The sequence below is a fragment of the Bombus vosnesenskii genome, unplaced genomic scaffold, assembly GCF_011952255.1.
Source record: "Bombus vosnesenskii isolate JDL3184/JDL3185 unplaced genomic scaffold, Bvos_JDL3184-5_v1.1 scf7180000013309, whole genome shotgun sequence".
Lineage (NCBI taxonomy): Eukaryota > Metazoa > Arthropoda > Insecta > Hymenoptera > Apidae > Bombus > Bombus vosnesenskii.
This window is the reverse complement of record NW_022882958.1, coordinates 2,945,727-2,959,853: the sequence shown is the minus strand read 5'-3', so window position 1 is coordinate 2,959,853 and position 14,127 is coordinate 2,945,727. Positions and strand designations below refer to the sequence as shown.

Sequence of the window (14,127 nt, the reverse complement as noted above, 5' to 3'; positions counted from 1 at the left end):
CATTATCTTTATTGAGCAATTATGGTTGAATGATGAAGAGAATATATTAATTATTTTGTACAGTGCTGTAACTTCAATAATATTAATGGTTATATTTAAGGCGTACAAGCAATAGCTAAATCTTGTTAAATGAACCATTTTATTGAACATATGTAAAATCCTCAAATAAATGCTGGTTGGTAATGTCAGAAATGAGTAGGGTGACCGCCGATGTTCATGGAAGAAATTCAGCCAAACGTGTTTCACAAATTACCTACTCTAGTGGTGAAACAGCCCAATTATACGCACATTTCTTCCTCCAGCATTAATAGTAGGAGAACCGTGCATATGCAGGCAGCTAGTGGCAATTCAAAAACGAGTGATACAACGCTGCGCTATACCATGAGCACTTATAACATTTTGATCGTCATTTTCATATGAAAAGAGCTGTTTTAGCTACATTTTAAGAGCTTTTCGAAATTGAAAATTTTGACGCCCCGAAAGAATTTTTCCTCAAGATATAGGTTTTGTTTCAGAAGAATATAATTTTGTAAGAAGTGATATTATCTCGATAATTCTTGAAATTTGAGATCATTTCTCGAAATTTTCAAAAGTTGTTTCGCGATCTTTTTTTATACTATTCGTCTTTAAATTTCGCGTGTTCTTAATTATTTCCTGATTTCATTTTTTGATTTTTATATGATTGGATAATGAAAACGAAAAGTAACAACATTGTAAAATGCTGTTAAACTACTCTGACTTATGCAAAATCTGTTTAAATACATTTTATATAATTATTTTATAATAATCATTTCCAAGAAGATGGTTGCCGCTGTTATTCTGTGATTATCCTGATTGTTGTTTCTGTAATCAATGCAAAAAAAGCAATTTATTTCTAATATTTCATTAAACTTTTAAGAAATGTTTATTTTTTGTTGGCCTTACCCTTCGCTGATGTGTGGTAGGAATGCACATTTCCCCTCTTGTCGTGAATACGCATGTTTCTCCTATCAAGATCACCGAAGAAGAAATGTGCGTATAGTTTGGCCGCTGGCCGCTAGAAGCCTATATTCCTAGCGAGCATTTTTTGCCCGACTTTTTTAACATTACATCGGCGATCTCTCTAGTCATATCTGGTAATATATGCGATTGTAGGACAAATTCCATACAATAGTGCATTAAATATATAGCGTTCGCTTGTACGAATCACAAAATTATGGACGGTAATATATTCTTACAGTAAATATTACAAATTTCTTATCATATAGTTATCATATCTAACAAATTTGTATTATGATTATCTAGGGAAATCTGGATACATAGGGAATTCTTTTGTTGCGTCGTTTTTTGTTGGTTTGTGAAATCTTTAAAAGTAACGAACAGATAAACTTATTTTACAAATATTATAAGAAACTGTACGGAATAGATTTAGATTAAAATATAACATTAAAAAACCATTATTTAACTATAATAATAATTTAGTAGCGTGAAAAATATATTCGGGGGTGGATCATTGATGAATACTGAGTGAGCACACTAGAAGACATGAAATCAGTGCCGTAAACATCGTGAACGTAAATACACGGTGTGCGTTCTGTGTACGTGTTACGTTACAGACGTCTTCTAAATCGCGTAGAATTTTCATGATTCCCACCGAAAAAAATTCATCTGACTTTATATTTGTATGGACCATTTTGTTAAGTCAAATTAATTAATAAAGAACAATAGCCGAAGGTAGGTTATAATCAAGACGTACGATATTGACAGTGCTAAGAATATCAAGAAGTAGTAAGTTCTCGTTGGGTGTGTGAACCTTCGAAGTTATCCAAACTGTTGTATCGTGGACATCGAAGATAGAAAAGTTTGAAGAAAAGGACACACTATCATCGAAACCATCGGGCGTTGCACTGCTCTAGGGGTAACACGGTGGGTGCATAGCTGCGCGGTATGAAAAAATGATGTGATCGATGGTCATCATGGCGGCACCCATGCTAAAGTGGAAGCGGATCACAAATCCGTCCGGACCCCAGCCAAGACCTAGGCATGGACACAGGGCAGTTGCTCTTAAGGACCTTATGGTCGTTTTCGGCGGTGGAAATGAGGGCATTGTTGACGAGCTTCATGTCTATAACACGAGTAAGTTGCTTCCTTGCTGTGCGTCTTTCGCGCCGTTCTTGATGATTCCCGCGATCCAAGATGGCGGCATACATTGACAAAACGGTCACCGGCCGGATCATCGTGAAAACCATGAATTTTGTTTATGTCAGATGTCTTATTATCATATGTTCCATATACATTAAATGTACCTTCACTATACGTGTCTTTATAAGTCTTGTTTGTTAGACATTGGGTTAATTTCATGCGTAGAATTAGTGCGATCTGTCATTTTTCATGTTTATACGCACGGGAGCGGCCATTGCTGTCTTATACGCCCCACCACGATATGCAACGCGCCGCGTTTCCCGTCATTCCACGTTCACGCTTCACCCTTCCTTTTCTTTTTTCTTTCTGTTCCTATTTCTCCTCCCACTCTTTCATTTTAGGTTTTCACATCTTTACCATATCATGAATGCGTATAGCATTTCTTTTACTATGTTGCCAACAATTATACGCATGCGTACTGTAACGAATATTTTGTACTTAATTTTGAAATGTTTCCCTTAGTGATACTATTCAAGTTACTTATATGACATAAAGATAATAAATATAATAATATACCTTAATAAAAATGTAATTCTAAATATATAAATATAAGATTTTTTATATTATAAATATTTAATAAATTTAACATTATTTCTTAGTTTTTAAGTTGATTAATATCATTCTATGAATTTATTTAAAAGTTTTGTTTACAAATAAAAATTATATAAATTTCTGTAACATATTCAAATAATTAAAGATTTTTTAATTCATTACAAATGTATATCATGTACTGAAAAATTTTTTCCTACTTATACACATTATTACTTTTTGCAGCAACTAATCAATGGTTTGTACCATCGACAAAAGGTGATATTCCACCTGGCTGTGCTGCATATGGATTTGTTGTTGATGGAAGCCGTATTTTGGTTTTTGGTGGTATGGTTGAATATGGAAAGTATTCAGATGAGCTTTATGAACTTCAAGCAGTTAGATGGGAATGGAAAAAATTGAGACCCAGACCACCGGAAAATGATTCCCCACCATGTCCTAGATTAGGACATAGTTTCACCCTTATTGGTAATAGAGTCTTTCTTTTTGGAGGACTGGCTAATGACAGCGAGGATCATAAGAATAATATACCAAGATATTTAAATGACCTATATACCCTTGAACTACTTCCTAATGGGGGAACAGTTTGGGATGTACCACAAACAAATGGGCATGCACCACCACCTAGAGAGTCTCATACTGGAGTGTCTTATACTGATAGTAAGACAGGAAAAACCTGTTTAGTGATTTATGGTGGTATGAGTGGCTGTCGTTTGGGTGATTTATGGTATCTTGATGTTGATTCAATGACTTGGCACAAACCAGTGGTTCATGGACCTATTCCATTACCCCGTTCTCTTCATACTGCCACTTTAATTGGTCATCGAATGTATGTTTTTGGAGGATGGGTACCACTTGTTGTTGATGATGTTAAAGTTGCAACACATGAAAAAGAGTGGAAATGCACAAACACGTTGGCTTGTTTAAATATAGGTAAGTTGATGTTATATTTGTTAATGCATGATTTCGTAATTGACAACATTATTTTAGAAACTTGGACATGGGAACAGTTAACAGTTGATACTTTGGAGGAAAATGTTCCTCGTGCACGTGCTGGTCACTGTGCGATTGGAATGCATAATAAACTTTATGTGTGGTCTGGTCGAGATGGATATCGCAAAGCTTGGAACAATCAGGTTAGGGTTAGTCCTTATAATTTATTTTTAATTCGAGAATGCTTTTATCTGCTATAAAATATGATTTACTTTTATCCTCAGGTTTGTTGTAAAGATTTATGGTACCTCGAAGTCGGTAAACCATCTGCACCATCGAAATTGAATTTAGTTAGGGCTAGTTTGCAAGCACTGGAAATTCAATGGACACCAGTTCCATCTGCACAGTACTACATATTGCAAATACAAAAATGTAAGCCTTCAGCGACAACTGGAACATTTCCTACAGTCAGCACTCCAGCAAACACAGCAACACCTACTACGACATCGGCAATGGTTACTCTTGCAACTGATTCTGCTACATCTTCACCTGTTACTGCTGCCCCTGAGCTTCCACAAACTCCAACCACTATTAGACCGTCCATACCTCCACAAACTCCGGTCCGAGTTCAGTCAACTGTGCAAAGCCCAGTTCAAAAACCAGTACCATCACAAAGCGTAACAAAACCGTCGAGTCCATTGACACCAAGAGTAGCCGGAAATCTTATCAGAATTCGTTCTCCCTTAGTTACAACGACGCCAACAGCAACTACTGCTACTGAACAAGCTCCAACTTCTAATACTACAGTGGCAGGTCAAACACCAGCTGCTATGTCAGGAATTGCTGCCTTAGCAGCAGCAGCTGCTGCTACGCCAAAAATAAGCATGAACAATGTACCAATTCTTCCACAAACTACAGCTAATACAATTAGGATGAAAAATGTACAACCAGGCCAACAAATACGTTTCGCTGCCCCTGGAGCAACAGTATTGAGAACTGCTTCACCACAACAAAGTAAACAAATTATCCTACAAAAACCAGGGCAAAATATATCTGGTCAACCCCAGATAGTACATCTTCTTAAAACAGCACAAGCAATGGTAGCAACTGTGCCTAAAGTAAGCCTCATCCCAGGAAAGACTGTTCAAGCAACAGGTGCAAAGCCACTTAATCAGGGGGCTAAAATATTGAGATTAGTAAATCCGAATACTGTACAGGGATCTAAAATTCTTACAACTATGAAAACATCTAACATCGTTGCAATGAGCAAAGGGCAAAATATTAGCGGTAAACAAACGATAATGATTACCAAACCTGGTGGTAATGGTGGATTAGTTGGCCGTAATCAAATAATAGTAGTTACAACGGGATCTAATTTAAGAACTATACAAGCCGTAACTACATCCCAAGCTGGCAGTGGACAAACGGGTAATATTACCACACCTGTAAATGTTTTACCCTTATCAGCTACTAATCACGTAACAAATCAACAAGGAGTAAAGATGATCGTTGTGTCATCTGGTGCAATGGGTGGTGGCACTACTGGAAAACCGATTACTATTACAGTTCCAGGCCAAGGTGGTGTTCCAAAAACGGTAACTATTACAACTAAAGGAAGCCCACAAGCTATCTTTAATCCTGGAAAGAGTCAGATTGTTACCATGCCACAAATACAGAAAACGCCAGAGACTGTCACAGTATCTGGTAAGCCTGTAACATTACAAATGTCTGGAGGAATAGGTGCAAAAACGGTTACTCTCATGCCTACAAGTAGCACAATAGTGACTACTTCAAGTGCATCAGAGACAATAGATACAAGTAAAATGTTATTTGTCCCATCACAAAAACAACCATCAGCTTCATTAGCATCTACATCTGATGGTCCTGCTACCACTGATGCAGCATTAGCTGCATTAGCTGCAGAGGCAGGTTTAATAGATCCAGTTCAAGAACCTTCTGGTGATTTATCATTCATGGTATCTACAGATGATGGTGGAGCAGGAGATGGTAAAATGGATGAAAGTTGTAATGGTGATGAAACTACCACAGCAGCTGCTTTGGTTTCTCAAATGGGAGCTGGTGAATCAATGCAAATTGATAGAGATGGTAACTTCTTAATTCCTCAAGTTGATGGTCCAGCAGATCTTCTTCTGTCTGATGATGACGAAGAGAACGATAAAATTGATTTAGCGGAAGATCCGGTGTTAGAGAATCAAGAAGATCCACAAGTTGCAGACTCCGTAAGTATGGAGCAAGATACAGATGCAGCACCAGTGGAAGCTGTTCATATGGACGAGTCTTCTATAAAAGATCCAGAAACTTTGTCAGAAGGAGCATCTGAACTTCCTGTTTCTACAAGCGCTGCAGAAGATATTCCAGTAGATCCAGAACCTTCCATTGATGCTCAGCCAGACGAAAATGACATACCTATTGAAGTTTCTAATGAATCAGAACCAGCAAATGAAACTGATATGCAAGATATGAATGATGCATCAGTTGAAGAAGCACAAATAAAACCTGAAATTTCTAGTATGCAAGATCCAATAGAAGCTTCATCAGAGGAAGCATCCATGCCAGATGCTATGGAACTGCCAGAAAATGATGAAAGTGAACAGATTGAAAACAATGATATAAAATTAATGGCAGTAGATACATATGCTTCTGAGTCTGAGAAACCATCTGTTCCTGAACATTTATCACCTGAAGATAGTTTATCACAGCTCTCTCAAGAGGAAACTCAAGTTTTAGAAAAAATTAAAGATGAGGCTGTGGAGCCACCAATGGATCTTCCTGAAGGAACTCCAATGGAAACATTAGAGGACAACGATGAACCAATGGTTACAGATTCTTGTTCAACTTCTACCACTGTTAATATTCCAATCACAACATCCATCATGCAAATAAAATTAGAACAACCTGACGAGCCAATGAAACAAGCAAAGATTCTTGAACCGCCAGCGCCATCTGTCAATAGTATTAGTATTCTTGAGAAGGAAATGGATATTAAAAAACCAGTAATTCCAATGAAAGTGGAAATAAAAGACGAACCTATCAAAAAAGAAAGTTTGAAACAAGAAAAGATGAATGGCACTAGAACAGAAAATGGAGATGATTCCACGGCATTAACTACATTGGCTACAGCTGCCTTAGTTTCGGCAGAACAACCAATAAAAATAAAGGCTGAACAGGTAAAAGTGCATATCTTAGATTACAATTTGCAGCTAACTTTTCTCGTATATAAGTAATTTTTAACGTTTTTTTCGTAGACTGAAAAAGAGAAAAAAGAAGAAGAATGGTATGATGTAGGAGTAACACAGGAATCACGATTTACTGTACAACATTATTACTTACCTAATGACGAACCTTTAGATATAACGCAACCATTAACTATGGATGTTTTTGAAGGAAGAACAAAGGTTCCTTTAGAACAGGGAACCATTTATAAACTTAGAATTGCTGCTGTGAATAGTTGTGGACAAAGTGATTGGAGTGAGGTAAGTAAAACAATTGCAAGTACGGACATTAAAATAAAGATATATAACTTCATGTAACATCTTTTTATTTAAGGTATCGGCGTTCAGAACATATGTCCCGGGATTCCCCGGGGCACCTAGCGCTATAAAAATTAGTAAAACGGCAGACGGTGCTCATATTTCATGGGAACCACCACCTAACAGAAATGATGGACCCATTTTAGAATATTCTGCCTACATAGCAATGGCGAATACCGCACCAAATAATAACGGAGAACCAAAGACAACGGCGTCGAATTCGAACCTAACATTTACAAAATTTTATTGCGGTACAAACAATTCTTGTTCGGTATCTAATAGTTCCCTTAGTGCCGCTTATGTTGATACTACTCGAACACCGGCCATAATATTTAGAATAGCAGCACGAAATGTTAAAGGATATGGGCCAGCCACACAAGTTAGGTGGTTACAACAAGGTTAGTTATATTCTTTTTTCTTGAAACAAACTCGATAATTTTTAGTAATGGTATTTTATTAAAAATTATAAAATATTAATTTTTATACCAGCATCTGTAGCGTCATCGGATCAAACTAATTTTATGGAGAACAACCCTCAAGTGAAGAGACGTGGTGTAAATATACGCTTACAAGCAAGCTCCCCACAGAAGAAGGTGAAACTAAAGAGACCAAGTAGCTAACTTTTCGTGAGCCTGTTTTTCCTTGACCTTTTACAGCCCAAATATCCAAACAGCGCTATTCATTATTTAATTTCCGCTGGTACACACGCCTAACAACGATAATGAAACAGTATATTCTTCGAATAAACGACGTAACATGCGAGCAAATGAAAGAAATGAATGCACGATATAGAGCGATGGAAGAGGTATCCATAGCTATATTGAGGTATAAACATAAGAGTTAAAAAAAAAGTATTTTAAGTGTTCTATATACGAATACAAGGTCTTTCTATACTGCGTTTTCTGACTCACCGTTATTCTCCTATTCCTTCGCGAATGCGCGACATTTTCTGTAAAGATAATACGAGTACTGTTAATAAATGGCAAGGTGGTTATTTTCAAGTTAAATAACTTTTTCCACGTTTATAAATGCGTTCCATAATAAGCGTCGTAACATACCGATGATACTTGCATCAACACTTGCATCACTTTTTATGGTATATAATTTCGTTTAAATATTGACCACCTCCATTTTTATTTTTTAATAGCTGAATTTAATTTAGCTACAAGTTGTAATAAAACAATGATGAAATGAAGTAGTCATTTAATTTGTACGAAAGCTTTGTATTTAACAAATGCTTTGTTCGAATTTATTTTAAATTACTTGTATTTGAAAATCTTTTATTTTTACTCGGATATATGAACGTACAGTTTTTCTAATATGAAGTGGAAGTATAGAAAGCTTCCTATTATGTTTAAATATTTATTGTAAATACTGTAATTGGAAATATTTTCTTTTAATTTTATTTACAATTGTATTTGTTGAAATTTTCTCGAAATTTTGTAGCGCGATGCAAGTATAACGAAAATTTTGTTGATATCATCTTTTTCTGTATAGAATATCGGTGCTACATTTTATTCTCATTACTTTTGTTACTGCCAATCGCAAAAACAAAATATATAATCAACATAAAGAGAAAGGAGCACGTAGTGTAAACTTCTTTTAAATACAAATTTGCTTTGAAATTTTGTTATTTCTTTCAACAATAAAGCAGAGATATTTTATTAAAAAAAAAAAAAAAAAAAGTGGGAAAATATAAGTTCATAGAAATGCACGTATTATTCGTGAAAATTACAACTTGATTTCGAAAGTGTTGATATTTTGAAAAATAAAGAATTTGAACAAAGTTAATATTTTTATATGGCAACAAAATAATTATTTGGATAGTATATCATTATAATATATTATGTCTAATAAGAAGTTTAATCTTTTAAGATATTGCTAAGTCAAGGTATTAGTATAAAAAAAATTTATAGAGAAAATAAATGAAGCAGTCATACATTAATTTGTTTAGGGAAGTCTTCAGTTTTTTTTTTTGAGCATAATATATTTTAACTGAGATACTGAAGTAGCTTTTAAAACAGTGGTTTGTAAAAACCAACGATTAATAGATTACATTAATAATCAATTGATGTGTGGTTCACACACGATTAGGTGGCTTGGGGCTATGTTGAATCTGTAATAATTTAAGCGCACACTTTATTTTTAGATTATCAATACAAACTTTCTGTTATCTGCTTGTAGCTTAAGCATTAACATAGCGTTTTAAATCCCTAATATGTTATGCTAAAAATTTACATTATTAATATTTTATAAACTAGCATATTCAAAATGTGTTAAAAGATTGATAAAACGTTTAGAACTAATAACTTTACATTAATTTGGCGTATTATTTTCATCCATTTTCATTCGATAAATTCCAATCTTACATAATTCATATTATCCAGAGTGTAATCCATTAGGAAACTATATTTGACTATGCGAGATTATCCTCGAGAACTATCCGATAACGTAAACTATTTCTACGAACAATTGATAAAAAGTTATTAGTTCTCTTATCTTGTTTTATAAGTTCTGTTAACGAAAAATGACACTAGACCATATTAAAATATCGGTTCAAAGTTATTATAAATATTCTGAAAATGAAATATTTTGAAATGTATGTATACATGGTATGATATTCTGTTCTATCCAAATGTATTGGAACGATATCCATAATATTCAAATATATTAGAAGAAACTATGAATAAATATAGAAGAAAAAAGTATCTTACATGAAATACTCGTTATTTCACTGTAGCAAACTTTTATAACATGAATGTGTACTTACACTGTAGATACATGCATCTCCAAAACTAACTGTAACTATACTAAAATTACTAAAAAAAAAAGTACGTATTAAACTTCATTTTATTATACTAGTAAGAGTGTTACAATCTATCTGTATTATATACCTTGAACTTGTGTAAGTAAATTTATGAATTATAAATTTTACAGATTCTTCTTCTAAGTTTGGTACAGATAAATTTTAGATATTTTATTCATTATTAATTGGGATGAAATAAAAAATTTACAAATAACGGAAAACGTAATTATACGTAAACTTACACTATAAAAAGTATATTCTATTTCTACCTATATTGTAATATTGCTATAAATAAATTTCAATACGTTATATTTCAATATTATATCTCGCGTGCTGCCTTTCTGTTAATCACTCGTATCTTTTGGCAGTAACGAAAGCGAATATTACATATGCACTGTGTTATCATCCTCCAGAGTTAATTAATTGTAGTAAACAGGTCAAGTGAGTGAATACCATACCAAGACTTTCGGATGTAAATCGCGTACCTTTTTAATAAAACGTTAATGAACTGATAATTACGTTCATTCGAAGCAGGATCTACATCTAAAGATCTTAGATGGTATCGATTGCAAGGACGTGAGAAATCTGAAAGAGATCTAGAAAATAGAGGAAGAAAGATCTATAGTTAAGGAATTACAGATACAAACAACTATAATATTTTCTTTTCTAGCGCATGAAATATGCTTGAACCAGTCTTTGGCTTTTTCGTAAACAAGCAATTGAAAGTAAACTGTAATGAACAAATTTGCTGTACTGTTCTGACATATAAGAAAAGAGAAAAGCAAACGGCAATGTCAGACCACGATTTTACCACAGACTCTTTCTACGTGACTAGATCTGAAAATCACACGACGCGATTGCAACGTGCAAACACGCGTGAAGGATAATCAGGTAGAAAGCGAATTGTACACGTTAGAGAGAAATTGAACGAAAGGACGCTGCAGCGAAGGTTTAAGAGACCTGCACTTTACGGTGAAGTCTTATAGGAATTTAGCGTGATTCACGCTAAAGAAACTAGTACTGCACTCAACCTGCAATCGTACTAAGTAATATATACTTGTATTTTTCGATGGAATTTCGTAGTCTCGAAGCGTAGCCGCGGGACTACGAGAAATTTTAGAACTGTGTTTTAGTGATAAAATTCGCATACGATTAATCGTTACCGTCTAAAGTACCAAAAGTTTTGATTTGGTAATCGAAAACATTGTATACGAGAAGAATAATTCTAAGACTTATATAAACAGTTTCAATTTCAAAGGCCAATATTTAATTAAATAAGAGAAAATTGGAACGCTGTTTCTTCTCGTGCATATCTCTTGAAGATTCGTCGAATTTTGTAATTTACTTATCCGAATAATGTCACACGTTTAAGCTACACTTAAGAAAACAACTTAGCGTGCCTAATCGCAAGGTCAGTAAAAAAGATAAAAAAAAAAGTAAAAGAAAAGACGCTAAACAACGTTTACAGATTGTAATTTTATACCTCGATATAAATTTATATTCGTACCGTCGTTGCGAAACGAGCATCATTAACGATTAAAAGGTCAACACGTGTCATAGACGAGAATATCCTACTTTTTAATATTTAATCGCACCTTTTTATAGGATTCGTTATTCCAAAAGCCAATTTTACACATATTATATCTGGTAAAGTGGTACCAGAATCGACGCGAATAAAGGAATTAGCAACGTGTGATTTTACGATATCAAAAATCGTTTCTTCCATCGATGAACTTTCATATGCATACTCGCACGCGTTTATGTTTTTATGACGTCATAAAGAAAAACGTTCTGACTTCCACTTAAACATTCTAGAAGCTTGATATAATCGGCGACGAAGAACACGCGGGTTCATTTACGTGCTGGTTAGTGCAGTATCTTCTTCCGGTTATATCTTCAACCATCATCCGACATCCGACTTCGAGCGTCCATCGCTTTCTCGTAATTGTACAGCGTTCATTAAATCGATAATAACAGATCTAAATTTTGTATCTGTTAATTAATAGAAATTTAGTTGATCGAAGAACGCAGAAGAGTTCGGTTGGTCTGTTCTTTTTTTTAAACTTTGTAATATCGAGAATAACGGAGAGAGAATGAAAGCGGACAATGCGAGTTTCCGTATAATAATTCTACGGTATGCGCGAACGATTGTGTCGTACGATACATGTTTCTGGTTAATCAGGTGTGCTGCATCTTGTGCAAATAGAACAAGGACGAGTAAATTTTTGAAACGAGCCGAGAAGAGCAATACCGTAGAGACATCCTATATTCCGCTCACTGTATCAACCGATGGAATGATTAAGGATAAAAATAAAACAAAACGTGGTATTTATGTACGCGAGGATCGACATAGAGTTATTCTTAGTAGGTAGCACAGGTGTGATTGCATTCTATATACATATATATAGAAAAACGATACCTTTTGTGATCTTAATTTTCCTTTTGTTGAAGAAAGAAACAAAATTCGTTGTAACTAAACGACGGATAAAAACGTTGACAAGTTACCGATTTTTCGACAATAGTCTAAGGAGGACATTAAATGCAATTCTGTCGAATAGTTTTCACAGAAATTGCAATATTTCGACGTATCTCGATGTTAATTATCACGTGTCTTGAAACACGTGGATCCGTCGTCAGTAGAAATTCGCGCAGACGAGAAATGCTGCGATATTCTTTTCGTTCGATACATGTTAAAGAACTTATTAATCGACAATTATGCTGTTTCGAGAGGAATGCTGTGTAAAATAACGTCGTGGCTTCGAAACACTCCATCAAATCACTAATTCTAATCAAAAAAGAAAAAAGATCTATTGCTCAAATACTCAAGTTCGCACTTCCTTGTGTTCAACTAGATTTTACGTGATACGTGTGTAATACCATTGAAAAATCGATCAAATGGGAATACAGTAAAAAAGAAAACGACAAAGAGAGTGGGAAGAAGGAAAATGGAAAAATCAATCTATTCGTTCGACATCGATTAATTTCGAAGCAGCACGATTTTCGAAAGTTTTAGACTATATGAAAGGAACAATTGAATGGAACGTGTCCCGTGTGTACATGTATGTATGTAAATACGTACGAGTGTGCGGAATACTAACATACGACGTTTGCAACAATAGATTATTTTTCCACGTCTAGCTCGAATGTTTCGAACCTTCGACGAACATCTGTAAAGCTAGATTTAGGACGTAATGAGAAGTTGGTGATCGGCAATTCACATGTTTTGCATAACGATGATATACAGGTGTCCGTGACTGAAATGTCCGGTGGGGCACATATTACATTTATCATATATTTTATTTTCCTTCAGACGTACAGGCGTAGTCACTGAACGTGAGAGAGAACAGTAACGATGTCTATGATAATAATTATAATTTGCGTATATATACATTATGGATCGTTATTTTCTTTTATAATTACGGTCGCTAAGAAATTTATAATTATGATTGTTAGAAAGAAATGAAAAATGCGTACAATTAACGAACGAGACTAGATAATAAAAGGTGATAATACCAACATTGGATGGTTCGTATTTAGTTAAAATTTAATTAGAATAAATCTATTTTAATACTGAATCTATAAGATTAAAAAACTTTTTTATTTTAATCATAACTATATAATTACTAATCAAGTTTCTACGTAAAAAAAAGTAACGATATAAAGTAAACGATCTGAGAGTATACAAGAATTATTGTTAGCAATGGTATATACGTAATTCGTATAAAGATATCGAGTTAATTGTACTGGAAGGAAGTATACCTTAAAATTTTAATATTGGCAATGAATTAACTTACAGGAATCGCATGCTTGTATGATCTTCTCCTTTATGTTATTATACGATCGATCAGTTGAAAATAGTTTTGCCAGTTTCTTGAATCTTTCAGTAAATCGTGTTACGATGAATTTGGACGTCGAGTTTCTGTGAGTGCAATGTCTCTTGGCGTTTCGGTTCATTACGTGATCGCGCTATTTTTCACTCTATTCAGCTATAGATTCTCTTCAATGGTAGGGTTAACTAAACATATATTATATGTAATAAAGAGAACAGAATAAATGTATGTAAACTTGCGTGCCTGTGCACATTTATTCACAACGTCAATCCCGTAC

The 14,127-nt window shown here is 34.4% G+C and overlaps 1 protein-coding gene across 1 annotated transcript; it reads left to right on the top strand.

Annotated features, from left to right (window-relative positions):
* The first annotated feature begins 1,475 nt into the window (after positions 1 to 1,475).
* On the top strand, positions 1,476 to 14,087 carry LOC117234848 (host cell factor). Its single transcript, XM_033496424.1, has 7 exons — positions 1,476 to 2,115; positions 2,956 to 3,663; positions 3,721 to 3,866; positions 3,948 to 6,851; positions 6,930 to 7,157; positions 7,231 to 7,612; positions 7,704 to 14,087. The coding sequence occupies exons 1-7, from the start codon at positions 1,947 to 1,949 to the stop codon at positions 7,832 to 7,834; spliced, it is 4,668 nt and encodes a 1,555-aa protein (XP_033352315.1). The 5' UTR covers positions 1,476 to 1,946; the 3' UTR covers positions 7,835 to 14,087.
* The last annotated feature ends 40 nt before the right edge of the window (positions 14,088 to 14,127 follow it).

Bases quoted from the DNA above. Each gene is read 5' to 3' on its own strand.
- LOC117234848 (XM_033496424.1), top strand. From the start codon at position 1,947: ATGGTCATCATGGCGGCACCCATGCTAAAGTGGAAGCGGATCACAAAT. The intron at 3,664-3,720 runs GTAAGTTGATGT...ACATTATTTTAG, and splicing joins GTTGGCTTGTTTAAATATAG to AAACTTGGACATGGGAACAG. The intron at 3,867-3,947 runs GTTAGGGTTAGT...TTTTATCCTCAG, and splicing joins GCAAAGCTTGGAACAATCAG to GTTTGTTGTAAAGATTTATG.